Here is a 14,607-nt window from a genome sequence, read left to right as displayed (position 1 = left end):
AATAGATGCATGATGGGGATTTCAAAAGGAGATGAGAACCTATTTGAAGAAATACGGGCCCTAAACTTCCAAAATTTGAAGAAAGTCTAAATTCAAGAAGCTCAAAGAACTCTAACTTGTAATCTAAAGAAGCCCATACAAACACACCATATTCAAACTATCAAAGAACATTGAACACAGAAAAAAGACAATTCACATACAAGGGAGCTTCCAAAAGACTATTTCTCAACAAAAACATTACAGGCCAGAAAGAATGATTTGATATATTCAAAGTGTGTAAGAAAAAACAGCCAACTGAAAATACCTTATCTAGTCTAACTCCTTCAAACATTGAGGAGAAAAAAATACCTTCCCAGATAAAAGATCAGGGAGTTCATCACTGATGGATAAACCTTACAAGAAATGGTAAAGAGAGTCCTTAACGTTAAAATGAAAAGATGCTAGATAGCAACATGAAAGTATACAAAAATGATCTCTCTGGTAAAGTTAAATATATATGCAAATACATAGCCTTCAATACTGTAATAGGTGTTATATAAATAATTTCTAATTCTGATATAGAATTGTGAAAGCATGAAACAACTGATTATGTTAATGGATACAAAATATAAAAAGGTATAATTTGTGACAACAATAACAAAATGGGTGAGGGGAAGTGTAAAGAAATAGAGTTTTTATATGTGATTAAAGTAAAACCATATCGGTTTAAAATAAGTTATTATACCTAGGATTCTTATGTCTTTCTCTGTGGTAACCATAAAGAAAATCCCCATGGAAGATAAACAAAAGAAAATGATAAGGGAATTAAAACATATCATTACAAAAATGAAACACAAAGGAAAGCAGCAAGAGAAAAAGAGGAACAAAATAGCTTCAAGATAAAGCAGAAAGCAATTCACACAATGGCAAAAGTCCTTCCCTATCAGCAATTATTTTATATATAAATGGAGTAAACTCTCCAATCAAAAGACACAGAGTTGCTGAATGGAGAGACAAGGACACACAGTCTGAAATTAAAAAGATAGAAATAGACATTCCATACCAATGGTAACCAAAAGAAACCAGGCCATATTTGTATCAGCAATACTTTGTCAAAAACTGGCATGAGGGACAAAGAATGACTTATTTATCATGATAAAAAAAACAAATTCACCAGGAAGATATAACAAATTTAAATATATATGCCTTTAGTATCAAAGCATCCAAGTATATGAGGTAAATATTGTCAGAATTGAAGGTACTCAATAATAGTAGGAGGGGCTGGGGATATAGCTCAGTTGGTAGAGTGCTTGCCTTGCATGTACAAGGCCCTGGGTTGGATCCCAAGCACCAAAAACAGAACAAACAAATAATAGTAGGAGATTTCAACTCTCCATTTTCAATAAAGCTATAACAACCAGATAGGAGACCAAATAAGTATATAAAGGGGTGGAATCCAGTTGGAATCTAACAAATGCATAGCACTCTACTTGACAGCAGGAAACAATATATTCTGAAGTACACATGGAACATTCTCCAGGATAGATCACCGTCGGGCCACAAAATAAGTCTAAACACATCTAATATTAAAATCATATCAGGAATCTTTTACCACAATGAAATTGTTATGGTTTAGAGGTGTCCCCCAAAAGCTCATGTGTGAGATAATGGAAGAATTTAAACAGGTGAAATGATTAGATTATGAAAGTTGTATCCGAATCAATGGATTGATCAACTGATACAGATTAACTGGGTGGTAACTGTAGGCAGGTAGGATATGCTGGTCGCTGGGCATGTGCCTTTGAGGTTTTTATTTTGTTCCTGGTGAGTGCTCTCCCTGCTTCCTTGCTGTCAAATCCTAAACCATTCCTCTGCCACGCCCCTCTGCCATGATGTTCTACCTCACCTTGGGTCTAGAGCTATGGAGTAAGCCATTTAAGGACTGAAACCTCTGAAATGGTAAACCCTAAATAAACTTATAATTGGTCTTTTCAATCAATAGATCTTTTGGTCACGGTGATGAAAAGGCTGACCTAAAACAAATAATCTAGAAAAGAGTAGCCAAAGGAAAATAGGAAAATTCACAAAAATGTGGAAATTAACATACTCATTAATGGCTCAAAAAAGAAAAGGGAAGTGCTGGGGATATAGCTCAGTTGGTAGGGTACTTGCCTCACATGCACAAAGTCCTGGGTTCAATCCCCAGCACCACACACAGACACACAAAAAGGGAAATTAGAAAATATCTTGAAAAATGAAAATGGAAACATGACATCAATACTAATAGGACAGGAAGTGGAGCCTGGTGGGCGGAGTGTAGAGGCGGGCCTGGTGGGGACACGGCCAGGGCGAGGCCAAGGGCAGAGGCGAGGTTTCCCAAAGATGGGAACAGGGAAGAGGGGCCCTTGGAGTCCGGCGGGTCTGCCTCCAGCTCCACCGCCTGGCAGCGGCTGGCTGTGCACTCCCGATTTGCCCATTGACCCGGGTTTTAGATGGGCAAACAGGCTTGGAGAGGGGGAGGCATGGAGCACCTTCCCTGCCCCAGCGAGGTCGCGCGAATGCCGGGAAGGGGAGCCCAGGACTAGCTCCTAGGTGGAATTCCCTGGGGCCATGGGGAGTGCTGGCCGGGAGGTGTCAGGTCTGGAGGCCCCAGCTCCCTGGACCCGTGGCTGCTGCCCACCTGCAGTCTGCCTATAGCGCTGGGATGCCTGTTTGGAGGGCGGTATTTAGTGTTTTAAGCTGTTTTTTTTTTTTTTTTAAGTTGTCAATGGACACATGGTGAGAATGGAACCCAGTGCCTCACACATGCTAGACAAGTGCCCTGCCACTGAGCGCCAGCCTCAGCCCCTTTAAGCTAACTGTTCTAAATGCCTCTCTCAAAATACAACTCCTGTGCTGCAGTCTGGCTGGGCACAAATAACCGGGAGGTCAAGAGCCACTTGTAGATTCAAGCAGGAAAGAACTTTATTCGAGAACCCAGGCGAACTCCACAGGAACTCAATGGGAACTCCGCAAGAACTCAAAAGTAGCGGGCACCCAAGGTAGCAGGAGTCACCTTATTGCCAGACAGCAGAGGTTTATATAAACAACTGAATACCCAGCTTGTTTCAATTTAGCATCATCCAGTTACAGCAGTCATCATCCCAATAATTATACACAGCTCAACTCAACCATTATCATCTTAATGGCTCGCTGGCGCTACCCCTCAACCATTCTTTCTGGCAAAATGCCAGGCACCATCTTGACTTGGCTGTGGCTCTCAACATCTCCCCCTTTTGTTTTTAAACAACAAGTATATGGCTTAGGGACCATGCCTGTCTTAGGTTGTCCAGTACTACATATGGTCCTTACCCATCATTGGATGAGCTGACCTCAAGGCGTCAGCCTCCTGTCTTAGGTTGGTACCATTGCAATTGGATCTTACCTGTCATTGACTACCGGCCCAGCATTATTTAGCCATACTTGTGGATAACCTGCTACAAGCAGAAAGGGGAGGACACAAAATGCCACGACACCAAGCCAATTGATGGCCCCTTTTGGAAAAATTGTACCACTGATGACACCATGAGCAAAGATACCCCGGCACTACCACAATTCGATGCACCAACAGATAGTTCACAATGTATACAAGTGATACATAGTCCAAGCAAGTTCTGCAAGCAGTTCAAAGCAGAGGAATCCATTAATATGTCCATTTCCTCCCAAAGTAAATCAACTCCTTGATTGAGCATCACTTGTTGAGTTATTATTCATTGATGCATCAGTTTATACAGTTTGTTGTGATAGCTATCGCAGAAGCTGTAGTTTGGTTTTCAGTCATCCTCTATCTTTATCTTCACCGGCACTGGGATGAAGATAGGAATTCTGGCAATGATGGCTAAAAAAAAATTATGTAACATTCCAGCAGGCACTAAAAAAAGCAATTTTCAAAACAATTTAGTATCCTGAATAGAATTAGATATAATGAAAAGGAAAGGTGAAAGTAAACAAACAGATCTGTTAACCACATTTTAAAATAATCCTCAATAGCTGTTTACCTAATTTAAATTAAACCGTGTAAATCACGTGAATAAAAAAAATATTTGGATCCATAAAAAAAACAACTAATAGGACACAGCATAACAGCATAAGAGCATAAGGAATACTAAGGGAAGTTTATAGGTCTAAATGCCTACATTAAAAAAGAAGAGAGGGGGCTGGGGTTGTGGCTCAGTGGTAGAGCTCTTGTCTGGTACATGTGAGGCACTGGGTTCAATCCTAAGCACCACATAAAAATAAATAAATGTGCAACTACAACTAAAAAAAAAAAAGAAAAAGAGATCTCAAATCAACAACCTCACATAACACCTTGTCTTAGTTCATTTTTTTCTGCTATAACAATACCACAGAGTTTATAAATTATAAAGAAAAAAACATTTATTTCTCACAGTCCACATGGTGAGAGACTATGAGAGAGAGAGAGAGAGAGAGAGAGAGAGAGAGAGAGAGAGACAGACAGACTGGAAGCAAGAGAGCATGTACATAAGAGGGCTGCTTTATAACAAAGCCACTCCTGCTCCAGGTACAGTGGCACATGCCTGTAATCTCAGCAACTCAGGAGACCAGTGCAGGAGGATTGTGAGCCAGCCTCTACAAATTAGCAAGAGCCTGTCTCAAAAATAAAAAATTTAAAGGGCTGTAGCTCAGTGGAAGAGTGTTTCTGGGTTCAATCCCAGTGCCGTAAAACAAAACAACTCCTATAATAACTAGCCTACTACCGTGGTAATGGCATTTATCAATTCATGAGGGTGGAGCCCTCATAACCCAATCAATTTCCAAAGGTTCCATCTCTCAAAACTGTCACAGTGACAATTAAGTTTCAGCATAAGTTTTAGAAGAGACAAACCCCCAGGATCATTTTGATCAGCAGAGAAAGCAGCTGAGAAAGTAAGCAACCCTTTCATGATAAAAACACTCAACAAACTAGGTAAGGAGGGAAATCACCTCAACTCAATAAAGGCCAGGCATGGAAAGCTCAAGCTAACATAACACTCAATGGTAGTACAGGTAGAGTGAGAGCAATTAGGCAAGAAAGAAAAATTAGACATCCAAATTGGAAAGGAAGAAGTAAAATGATCTCTGCTTATAATGACTGATTTTATATGTAGAAAACCCAAAGACTGGGTGAGAGGGGAAGGGAGGGGGTATCGAGGTAGAAAAGATGGTGGAATGAGTTGGACATCATTACCCTAAGTACATGTATGAAGACACGAATGGTGTGACTCTACTTTGTATACAACCAGAGACATGGAAAATTGTGCTCTATATGTGTAATATGAATTGTAATGCATTCTACTGTCATATATAACAAGTTTGAATTTAAAAACCCCAAATTCTTCCCCCAAAACTGTTAAAACTAGTAAACATTTAGCAAAGTTGCAGGATATGAAACCAGCACTCAAAAATTAGTAGCATTTCTTTAATCTAACAAAGAATAATCTGAAAATGAGAAAACAATCTCAGCTGGGGGTGTGGCTCAGTGGTACATGCATACACAGACTATGGTTTCAAGGGCTCATGAGAGAGAGAGAGAGAGAGAGAGAACACAAACACATTTGCAGTAGCATCAAATAATTTTTAAAAAAAAGCTTAACCCAAGGGGGTAAAAGGCCCGCACACTGAAAACAATAAAACATGCTGAAAGAAATTAAGAAGACTTAAGTAAATGGAAAGACACCCTATGCTTATAGATTGGAAGACTTATAGTATTAAATTGTTCATGCTGTACACACCTGTAATCTCAATGACTCTCAAGAGGTTGAAGCAAGAGGCTCTCAAGTTCGAGGCCAACCTGGGCAATTTTGCAAGATACTCAGCAACTTAGTAAGAACCAGTCTCAAATTAAAAAAATAAAAATAAAAAGGGCTGGGGATGTGGCTCAGTGATAAAGCACCCCAGTACTCCCATCCCTCTAAAAAAAGTCCACAAAGTGATCTATAGATTTAATTCAATCCTTATCAAAATCCCAATGGCATTCTTTTTGTAAAAATAGAATAAAAGCATACAATAATTTATATGGAATCTCAAAAGAATAGCCAAAACCATCTTGAGAAAGTTAGAAAATAAAAAAGCTGTAGGCCTCACACTTCTTGATTTCAAAACACATTACCGAGCTATAGTGATCAAAACAGCTTGGTACTTGCATAAAGTTGGCCAATAGACTGATGGAACAAAATACCCCAGAAATAAACCACATAATATAGTCAAGTGATCCTATGCCAAATCTACACAACAGGGATAATCTCTTCAACCAACAGTTTTGGGGAAATTGGTTATCCACCTATTAAAGAATGAAGTCAAACACATTACTTGTGTATATTTCACTGTATATATATTTCATACATATGTACACACACACATGAAATGGACAACAGGTATATAAAAAGATTCTCATATCACTAATCATTGGGAAAATGCAAATCAAATTCACAATGAACTATCCTATTAGAATGTCTGTTAGAATGGCTGTAATTAGAAAATGAAACAAGTGAGTTTTGGTGAGGATGTGGAGAAATTGGAACTCTTGTGCACTGTTGGTGAGAATGTAAAATGGTGTAGAGGAGAATATGGAGGGTCCTTAAAATTTTAAAAACAGAATTGCCATATGATCCAAAAATCCATTTCTGGGTATATATCCAAGAAAATTAGAAACAGAATCTCAGCATGATATTTGCACATTCGTTCATTGCAGGATCATTCATGGTAGTCAAGATGTGGAAGCAATCTAAGTGTCCACTGGTGATGAAGAGATAAAGAAATTGTGTTATATAACACATCAGAATATTATTCAGCCCTTAAAAAAATAAATCTTATGCTACAACATGGATGAAACTTGAAGACATTATGCTAAGTGAAATAAGCCAGTTGCAAAAAGATAAATACTGCATAATTACACTTCAGTGAGGCATCTAAAGCAGAAACAGAAACAGAGAGTAGAATGTAGTTGCCAAAAGTTGGGGGCAGGGGAAACAAGGAGTTGTTATTCAATGGATATGTAGTTTTAGGTTTTCATTTTTGTTTTTTTTTGCTACCAGGGATTGAACTCAGGGGCACTTGGCCACTGAGCCACATGCCCAGCCCCTTTTTGTATTTTATTTAGAGACAGGAGCTCACTGAGTTGCTAAGTGTCTTGCTAAATTGCTGAGGCTGGCTTTGAACTTATGATCCTCCTGTCTCTTTCTAGAGATTTGTTGCACAATAGTGTGCTTATTGTTAATAGTACTATACACTTAAAAATAGCTAAAATGGTTAATTGCTTGTTATTTGTTCTTTATCATGATTAGAAAAATTTGACAGCTGTCAGCCTTGAAAACAAAAAGGAGTAGGTCCACATGCGTCACACGCTATGGTATAAGGTACAAGATTGGTTGTTCACAGTGATGGCCCAAAGTCAATGAAATGATTAAATATTCAGACTTGTATTTAAGAAGGCAGGAAAACCCATAATGCATGTAACCAAAAGATGTTCATTTTAAAAGGTTTTAATCTAGTTTTGGTCCCTTGGAAAGGGGGTGTGATACCATTTCTAGAAAACTTATTCAGATGGAACATTTAATTTGTTAGTAAAGCTGGGTAAATGGCACACGATTGAAATGCTTTCTCTCTGAAGTACCTAAGGTGCCACTAGGCTTCTGAGAAAATGAAAGCAACAAACATTAGAGGTTGACAGGAAGAGCTACAGTGTGTACATATATTTATGTATGTCTGTCTGTTCATTCTCCAGAGAATTATTACAAAAGAATCAAAATTCCAGCTCTCCCTCAACTAAATCAGGTGATGTGGACATGGATGACAACAGGAACCTAAAGGTTGGCATCATTGGAGGTGGCCGTCTTGGGAAGCAGCTGGCTCGTACACTGCTACAACTTGTCCCCATCCCTGCTGCAAGTCTGCGGATCTCCACCCGGAGGCCAGAGGTCCTGGGTGAGCAATGTGTGTTAGTGGAGTTTAGATGTGCTGGTTAGATGATGACAAAGCCATTTTGAGAGTCCCTTTAAACGGGGAATTCTTGTGCTTAGTTTGCTAGCTCCAAAAGCTAGAAAGATGGCTTTTAAACATGTGGTTTAAAACAACCTTTTTCTCCACTGAACTGTTTTATATCAGCCTCTCCTGCCTGTGTCCTTGGTGGTGAATTATCTTCTGGATTCAGGGACGCTTTCCATACAAAGTTCAAATCTTCTAACTCAACTAGGTAAATTCTGGTGGGTGTTAAACAGTTTCAAATATTTGCAGTTGGCCTGGTAGTTTTTAAAAATAACATTTACTGGATTTCAAAAAATGTTTAATAATAATTCCATTTACTAACCTGTGTGATAGAAATAAGAGCAAGGAGGAATTATGAATATAGCTTAGTGGTAGACTGTTGGTTTTTTTTTTTTTTTTGAGAGAGAGAGAGAGAGAGAGAGAGAGAGAGAGAGAGCGAGCGCAGACACAACATCTTTGTTTGTATGTGGTGCTGAGGATCTTACCCGGGCTGCACGCATGTCAGGCAAGCGTGCTACCGCTTGAGCCACATCCCCAACCCTAGTGGTAGACTGTTTACCTACCATGTGCAAGACCTTGGGTTCAATCCCTAATACTGCAAGAAAAAAAAAAAAAGAACAATGATTACTTCTGGCAAGAAAGACTGAGAAAGGGCCTGGAGGAATTTCTGGGGAGACGGAAATATTTTACATCTTGAGAGAAGTATGAATTATATGAATGTATGCATTTTTACAACTGTTCAAAACATATACTTCAGATCTGTGTGGCACTGTATCTAAATCATCTTTCAATAATAAAACCTGAAAAATAAAACAACATAAATAATATATATTATAAAATATTAGAAGGAAGAAAATAATAACTACCTGTAATCTTCTTATCAGGGTTATCAGTTTTCTTGTCCTTGCCCTTTTCTTTTTGTTCTGTTGGGGATTGAACACAGGCCTTTGTACATGCAAGTCAAGCACTCGACCAACTGACCTATATTTCCAGCCCAGCTTTCTTCCCTTTTGATTTCTCTAATTATCTCAGTTATTGTTTTAGTCAGCTCTATTGCTGTGACCAAAAAGATCTGACAAGAATAGTGTCAAAGAGAAAAGGTCTATTTTATTGCAGTTTCAGAGATCTCAATCCATAGATGGCCAACTCCATTGCTCTGGGCGGAAGGTAAGGATGAACATTATGGCGGAAGGACAGAGGAAAGCATCTCAGGATTAGGCAAACAAGAAGCAGAAAGAGGGCTCCACTCAACAGGGACAAAATACAAACCCCAAAGGCACACCCTCAGTGACCTACCTCCTCCATCTACACCCTACCTGCCTATAACTACCACCCAGTTAATCCATACTAGTGAATTAATCCACTGATTATGTTATAGCTCTCATTATCTAATCCTTTCACCTGTGAAAATTCTTGCATTGTCTCACATACGAGCTTTTGCAGGACACGTCAGATCTAAACCATAACGTCGATACTGTGCCTATCTGTTTGTATTATGCCTTTTAAATTTAATGTGTCATAAGCATATTTCTGTATCACTTCACCATAATGATTTAAAACCCTTCCACTGTCCCTGTGAGCACTCCCTGTGTCTTCTGGGCAAGGTATGCTTACTGCCTCTGGGGTCTGGACATTTAGATGTGTGTGTCTGGGCAGTGGCTAGCAGTGCCAGATCCTCCATACCCATTCTACCTTTCTCTATTTTTGCATCAGGATTTAAAATTTATTTACCTCAGTAAATAGATTAATATAAATATGAGTTTAAGATTGTATAGCATTCCAAAGTATGGGATATATTGTAATTTATATAACTGTGCCATAAATATTTAGTTGAACTTCCTTGTACATAATTTTTGAAAGTTATGTTTTATTTTGAAATAAAAATATTAGAAAGAAGAAAATAATAAGTACCTGTAATCTTCTTCTCAGGGTTGTCAGTTATTTCTAGATCAACATGAGGGTATAATGTTATTAAGATGTTATTTGCATACAATAAACTACATACATAGCATATAATTTAATGTTTGTTTTTTTGTTATTTTAAAAAGAGAGAGAGAAAGAGGAGAGAGAGAGAGAGAGAGAGAGAGAAATTTTAATATTTATTCTTCCAGTTGTTCGGCGGACACAACATCTTTGTTTGTATGTGGTGCTGAGGATGGAACTCGGGCCGCACGCATGCCAGGCGAGCACCCTACTGCTTGAGCCACATCCCCAGCCCATAATTTAATGTTTTGACCTGTATACATATGTTAGTTTTATGTCACTGTGACCAAAATACTTAACAAGACCAACTTAGAAGTGGAAAAGTTTATTTTCAGTTCATGGTCTTCTGGCTCATTACTCTGGGCCCAAGGTGAGACCAAGACATCATGGTGGTAGGGTGTGGCAGAGGAAAGCTGCTCACTTCATGGCAGCTGGGAAGGAGAGGGTGGGGGCAGGCAGGGGAAGCAGGTGAGGCACCAAGGAAATATAAATTCTCCAGGCACACCCCACCTGCATAGAGTTTACACCCACTTAGTCCATTCAAATTATTAGTCCATCAAATGGATTAGTCCAGAGATTGGGTCATAGAACTTGTGATCTAATCATTTCACCTCTGATCATTCCTGCATTAACACAGGAGTGTTTGGGGGACACCTCATATCCAAACTATAATAGTATACCTGTGAAGCCATCAACACACTCAAGATAATGAGCATACCCTCAAAAGTTGCCTCTTGCCCTTCATGAATCTCTATATCCCTGCAGCTCCCCACCCAAGAATTTAATGACAATGATTTCTGTCTCTACAGATTGATTAGTTTGTATTCTCTAGAATTTTTTTTTTTGTATTAATGGAGTCATACAGTTTGCATTTATTTTGGTCTGGTTTCTTTTACTCTACATAATTATTTTGAGATATAACTATGTCTTTCATGTATCAATATCCTTTTTACTTCTGAGTATCATTTAATTGTATTAATATTGCATAGTTTATTCACCTGTTAATATAGATTATTTAGTTTTTGGCTATCACATATAAAGCCACTATGAACATTTTTTGGGGGGTGCAAGGTAAGCACTCTACCAACTGAGCTATAGCCCCAGCTGCCACTATGAACATTTTTAATGTAAGTGTTCATGTGCACTACTTTCTTTTTTCTTTCTTTTTGTGGAGCTGGGGATTGAATTCAGGGCCTCATGCATGCTAGGCAAACTTTATATTCCCATTCTTTACTTTCATTTTTCTTTGGTAAATACTTGAGAGTGAAATGGCTGAGTCATGTGGTAAGTATATGTTTATTTGTTAAGGGATTTCTAATACTTTTTTTTTTCAAATTAACTAAAAAAATCTTGTTCAGGTGTAAATTTTTATCAGCAATGTATAAAAATTGCTTTATTATGCCACTGTCAATGCTGGGAATCATTTTTAATATTGCCATTCTAATATGCCTTTTCAATTTTTCCTGTTTTTAATTGATCACTAGAGGAATTTAAATTTTTTTGTAAGTTTATTGCTATTTCATCTTTTTTCGATATTGGCCCATTTTTCAAGTTAGAGTGCCTATGTTTTTCTTACTGATTTGTAAATGTTCTTTCTATAGAAAGGAAACTTTTTTAAAAAGTCTTATTACTCAAGGTGTATTTCTTTCTTTCTGTTTTTTCAGTATGGGGTATTGAACCTAGGAGCGCTCTATACCTGAACTACATCCCCAGCCCATTTTTTATTTTGAGATAGGATCTCATTAAGTGGGAGAAGTTGACCTCAAACTTGCAACAACCATCCTGCCTCTGCCTCCTGAGTCCCTGGGATTACAGGTGTGCTCGATTGTGCCAGATTAAGGCATATTTCCTAGCCCCAGTGGTAGAATTAGTAAATATGATATTTCAATAGAGTACATATATTCTTTGGGAAGCAATGTGTTTATTAGTAATAAAATTAGTTTAAAAATTCCTCTGTGTGGGCTGGGGATGTGGCTCAAGCAGTAACGCACTCGCCTGGCATGCGCGGGGTGCTAGGTTCAATCCTAAGCACCACATAAAATAAAATAAAGATGTTATGTCCACTGAAAACTGAAAAATAAATTTTAAAAAATTCTCTCTCTCTCCCTCTCTCTCTCTCTTAAAAAAAAAATTCCTCTGTGTGTTGTGTAAGGAAGCAAAGATTCAAAATGCTCAGCATCAACTTCTATGCAAGTGTAAGGAATTAGAACGACTCATGAAAGAATGATGCATGCACCTCCTTTCTAAACTTTCTCTTTGTCCTATCTGTTTTCCAGGATCATGAGTATCTGGACAATCTCAGCATCATTTCTGTCATGTATTCTTGGTTGTTAAAATAAGAAGTCACCTCTCCAGTGTCTCTCATATTTTCTTTTTAAAAAGTTTTGTCAGTGCATTATAATTATGCATACTGGTTGGATTCCTTGTTGAATATTCATACATATATGCAGGCACAATATAATTTGGTCAATCTCATTCCCCACATATCCTTTTTTTCAATGACACTTAAAATATGTGCCAGATGTGAGTGTATGCTTTAAATTCTCAGTTTTGAAAATTTGTATTGCAGGAAATACAATCAAATGATTGACTACCAGTGAGTGTTTTTATGTACTCCATGAATTATCACATTTCTCTGTATTGATAAATATCCTATTAAGTTGTGTATACTTACATTATGAACTCGTTAAATCTTTCCAAACTCTTCCCAGCATTTGCTCTATACTTTTCTGCTCTTCTAGTCTTACCCACCAACTCAAGATACTGAGCTGTATAACTTTGGGCAAGTCACACGGCATTCTGAAGTCTGAGTTTCCTCTTCTATAATATAGGAATACAACTGGACTCTGCCTCAGAAGGTCCTTATGAGGATTACCTTAAAGAATGTACATAAAGTAAATTCTCTGGCCCATTGTAAATCTTCAGTAAACTGAAGCCAAGAGATTTTTTTTTCTTCCTTAAAACTTTTTGAAAAATTCTAGCATTTGGTGTAAAAGTAAGATAAAAGTGAATTGTATTAGCATCTCAAATGTTGCTGCAGTAGCACTGGCTGCTTTAGCAATGGGCTTAGGGCCTGGCTGTGTAGCTCGAAGAAAACAGATATGAGTGTCTTCTGATATGTGTGGCAGCAAGTCTTGGGTTGATTTACTGAGATAAAGTAGTGATCATCCTCTCCCCATAACTGATGCTCAGGTCAAACTCCTTGTACTGTGCTCTTTTTCTGTCTTCCTTTATCCTTCTCAGCCGAGTTCCAGAAGCTGGGGGTCCAGTGCTTTTACCATAATTCTGGTCTGGTGGGTTGGGCCAACGTGATATTCCTCTGCTGCTTGCCATCTCAGCTGCCTCATATCTGCATACAAATTCAAACCAGTCTTGAAAAGGCCTGCATTGTGTTCAGCTTTGTAGCAGCCATCCCAATACCCAGGTATCTTGTTAGGACAAGAACAGAATTGGCAGAACTACTGTTTTCTTATCTCTGACTACTGCTTCCCTCTTGGAGTTGGTCATTCCTAATAATAAAATAAGGCAGCTTGATCTGCTGAAAGACCCAGCCAGCCTTTCTAATTGTGTCTTCCCCAGTTTCCCACAAATAGTGCTTGTGGGTGAGATATTTGTTTGCTGTGTGAATGTTGAGAATTTGTAGGAGTACATTGTCTCCCACTACTTGAAGTTGAATGATATTCCTCTGTGCATCAATGAGAAGAGAAACTAACATTCAACAACATGAGAGGTTACTACAAATATGTATCAAATATTATTTTTCTACTCCTAGTGTCTAGCCTAGTGCTTGGCACATGAAAACATTCAATTAGTGTTTGTTAGATGGATGGATGAACAATCCAACTAATTAGTGCCCTCATTGCAGACCCAGACCTGCATTTGCCTCTGAGCAGTGCTATGTAGGAAAGCCTGTTTGCTGGTGTTGCGTGTGAATGCAATAGATTACATACTTATTTATCCCAGTCTTTGGCATAAATGGCATTGCATTCCCAGTTTTGGTGCCTTCCAGGTTGAAACTATTATTGAACCACACCAACATCTTGCGACCTCAGTATCATTGTGTTGAGGATTTTGAGAAGATCTGGGGAGCCAATAAGGAAATCACAGCTGCTCTTCAAGATCCTGTGATTCTTCGGGCTACCTGCCCCTACAGTCCTGATGGTAACGATTCACTATATTTATGGTGTTCTTTTGAAATTGCCTTTCCCTTGCCTGTTCCGATCTCATTAAATCCCTGGATGGCGTGATTGTTGTGGAGAGCACAACTTAGATATATTCTCAGTCCTTTAGGTTTGGAATTAGATCAGTGTTTGATGATAAAAAGCAGCCATTATTAGGGAATATTGAGAAGGCTTTTTATCTGTACTCTTAAAGATGAAGTGGAAATAACCAGAGGAAATAAACAAGAGAATGCAATATCTGGAACTAAAATGGCTTTCCCATATTCTAATCTAAAATTTTCTCCAGTACCTTCCATTATTGGCAAGGACCATTCTGGATAAACTTTTGCCTCATTTGCAATGTCTACATTAGTCATCTGTCCTCCTTTGTATGGTCAACACATGATGTTATAAAGGGAAAATTGAGCTGTTACCTATTGGAGGGAAAAGTGTTTGCTCATCT

At 38.4% G+C, this 14,607-nt stretch overlaps 1 protein-coding gene across 1 annotated transcript in view; it reads left to right on the top strand.

The window, feature by feature from the left end:
• NOXRED1 (NADP dependent oxidoreductase domain containing 1) overlaps positions 1–14,607 on the top strand; it is a gene marked incomplete at its 3' end in the record, with an annotated part of 41,544 nt that overhangs the window by 9,901 nt on the left and 17,036 nt on the right. Inside the window, exons 3-5 of the mRNA XM_081292930.1 lie at positions 7,742–7,941; positions 13,228–13,408; positions 13,994–14,145. Of these exons, the coding sequence (XP_081149056.1) occupies positions 7,742–7,941; positions 13,228–13,408; positions 13,994–14,145 (533 nt within the window). The remainder of the gene's footprint in view (positions 1–7,741; positions 7,942–13,227; positions 13,409–13,993; positions 14,146–14,607) is intronic.

Source organism: Spermophilus citellus (assembly GCF_964194105.1).
Source record: "Spermophilus citellus genome assembly, chromosome: 4".
In the NCBI taxonomy this organism is placed as follows: Eukaryota; Metazoa; Chordata; class Mammalia; order Rodentia; family Sciuridae; genus Spermophilus; species Spermophilus citellus.
This window is presented reverse-complemented; position numbering and strand designations above follow the sequence as displayed.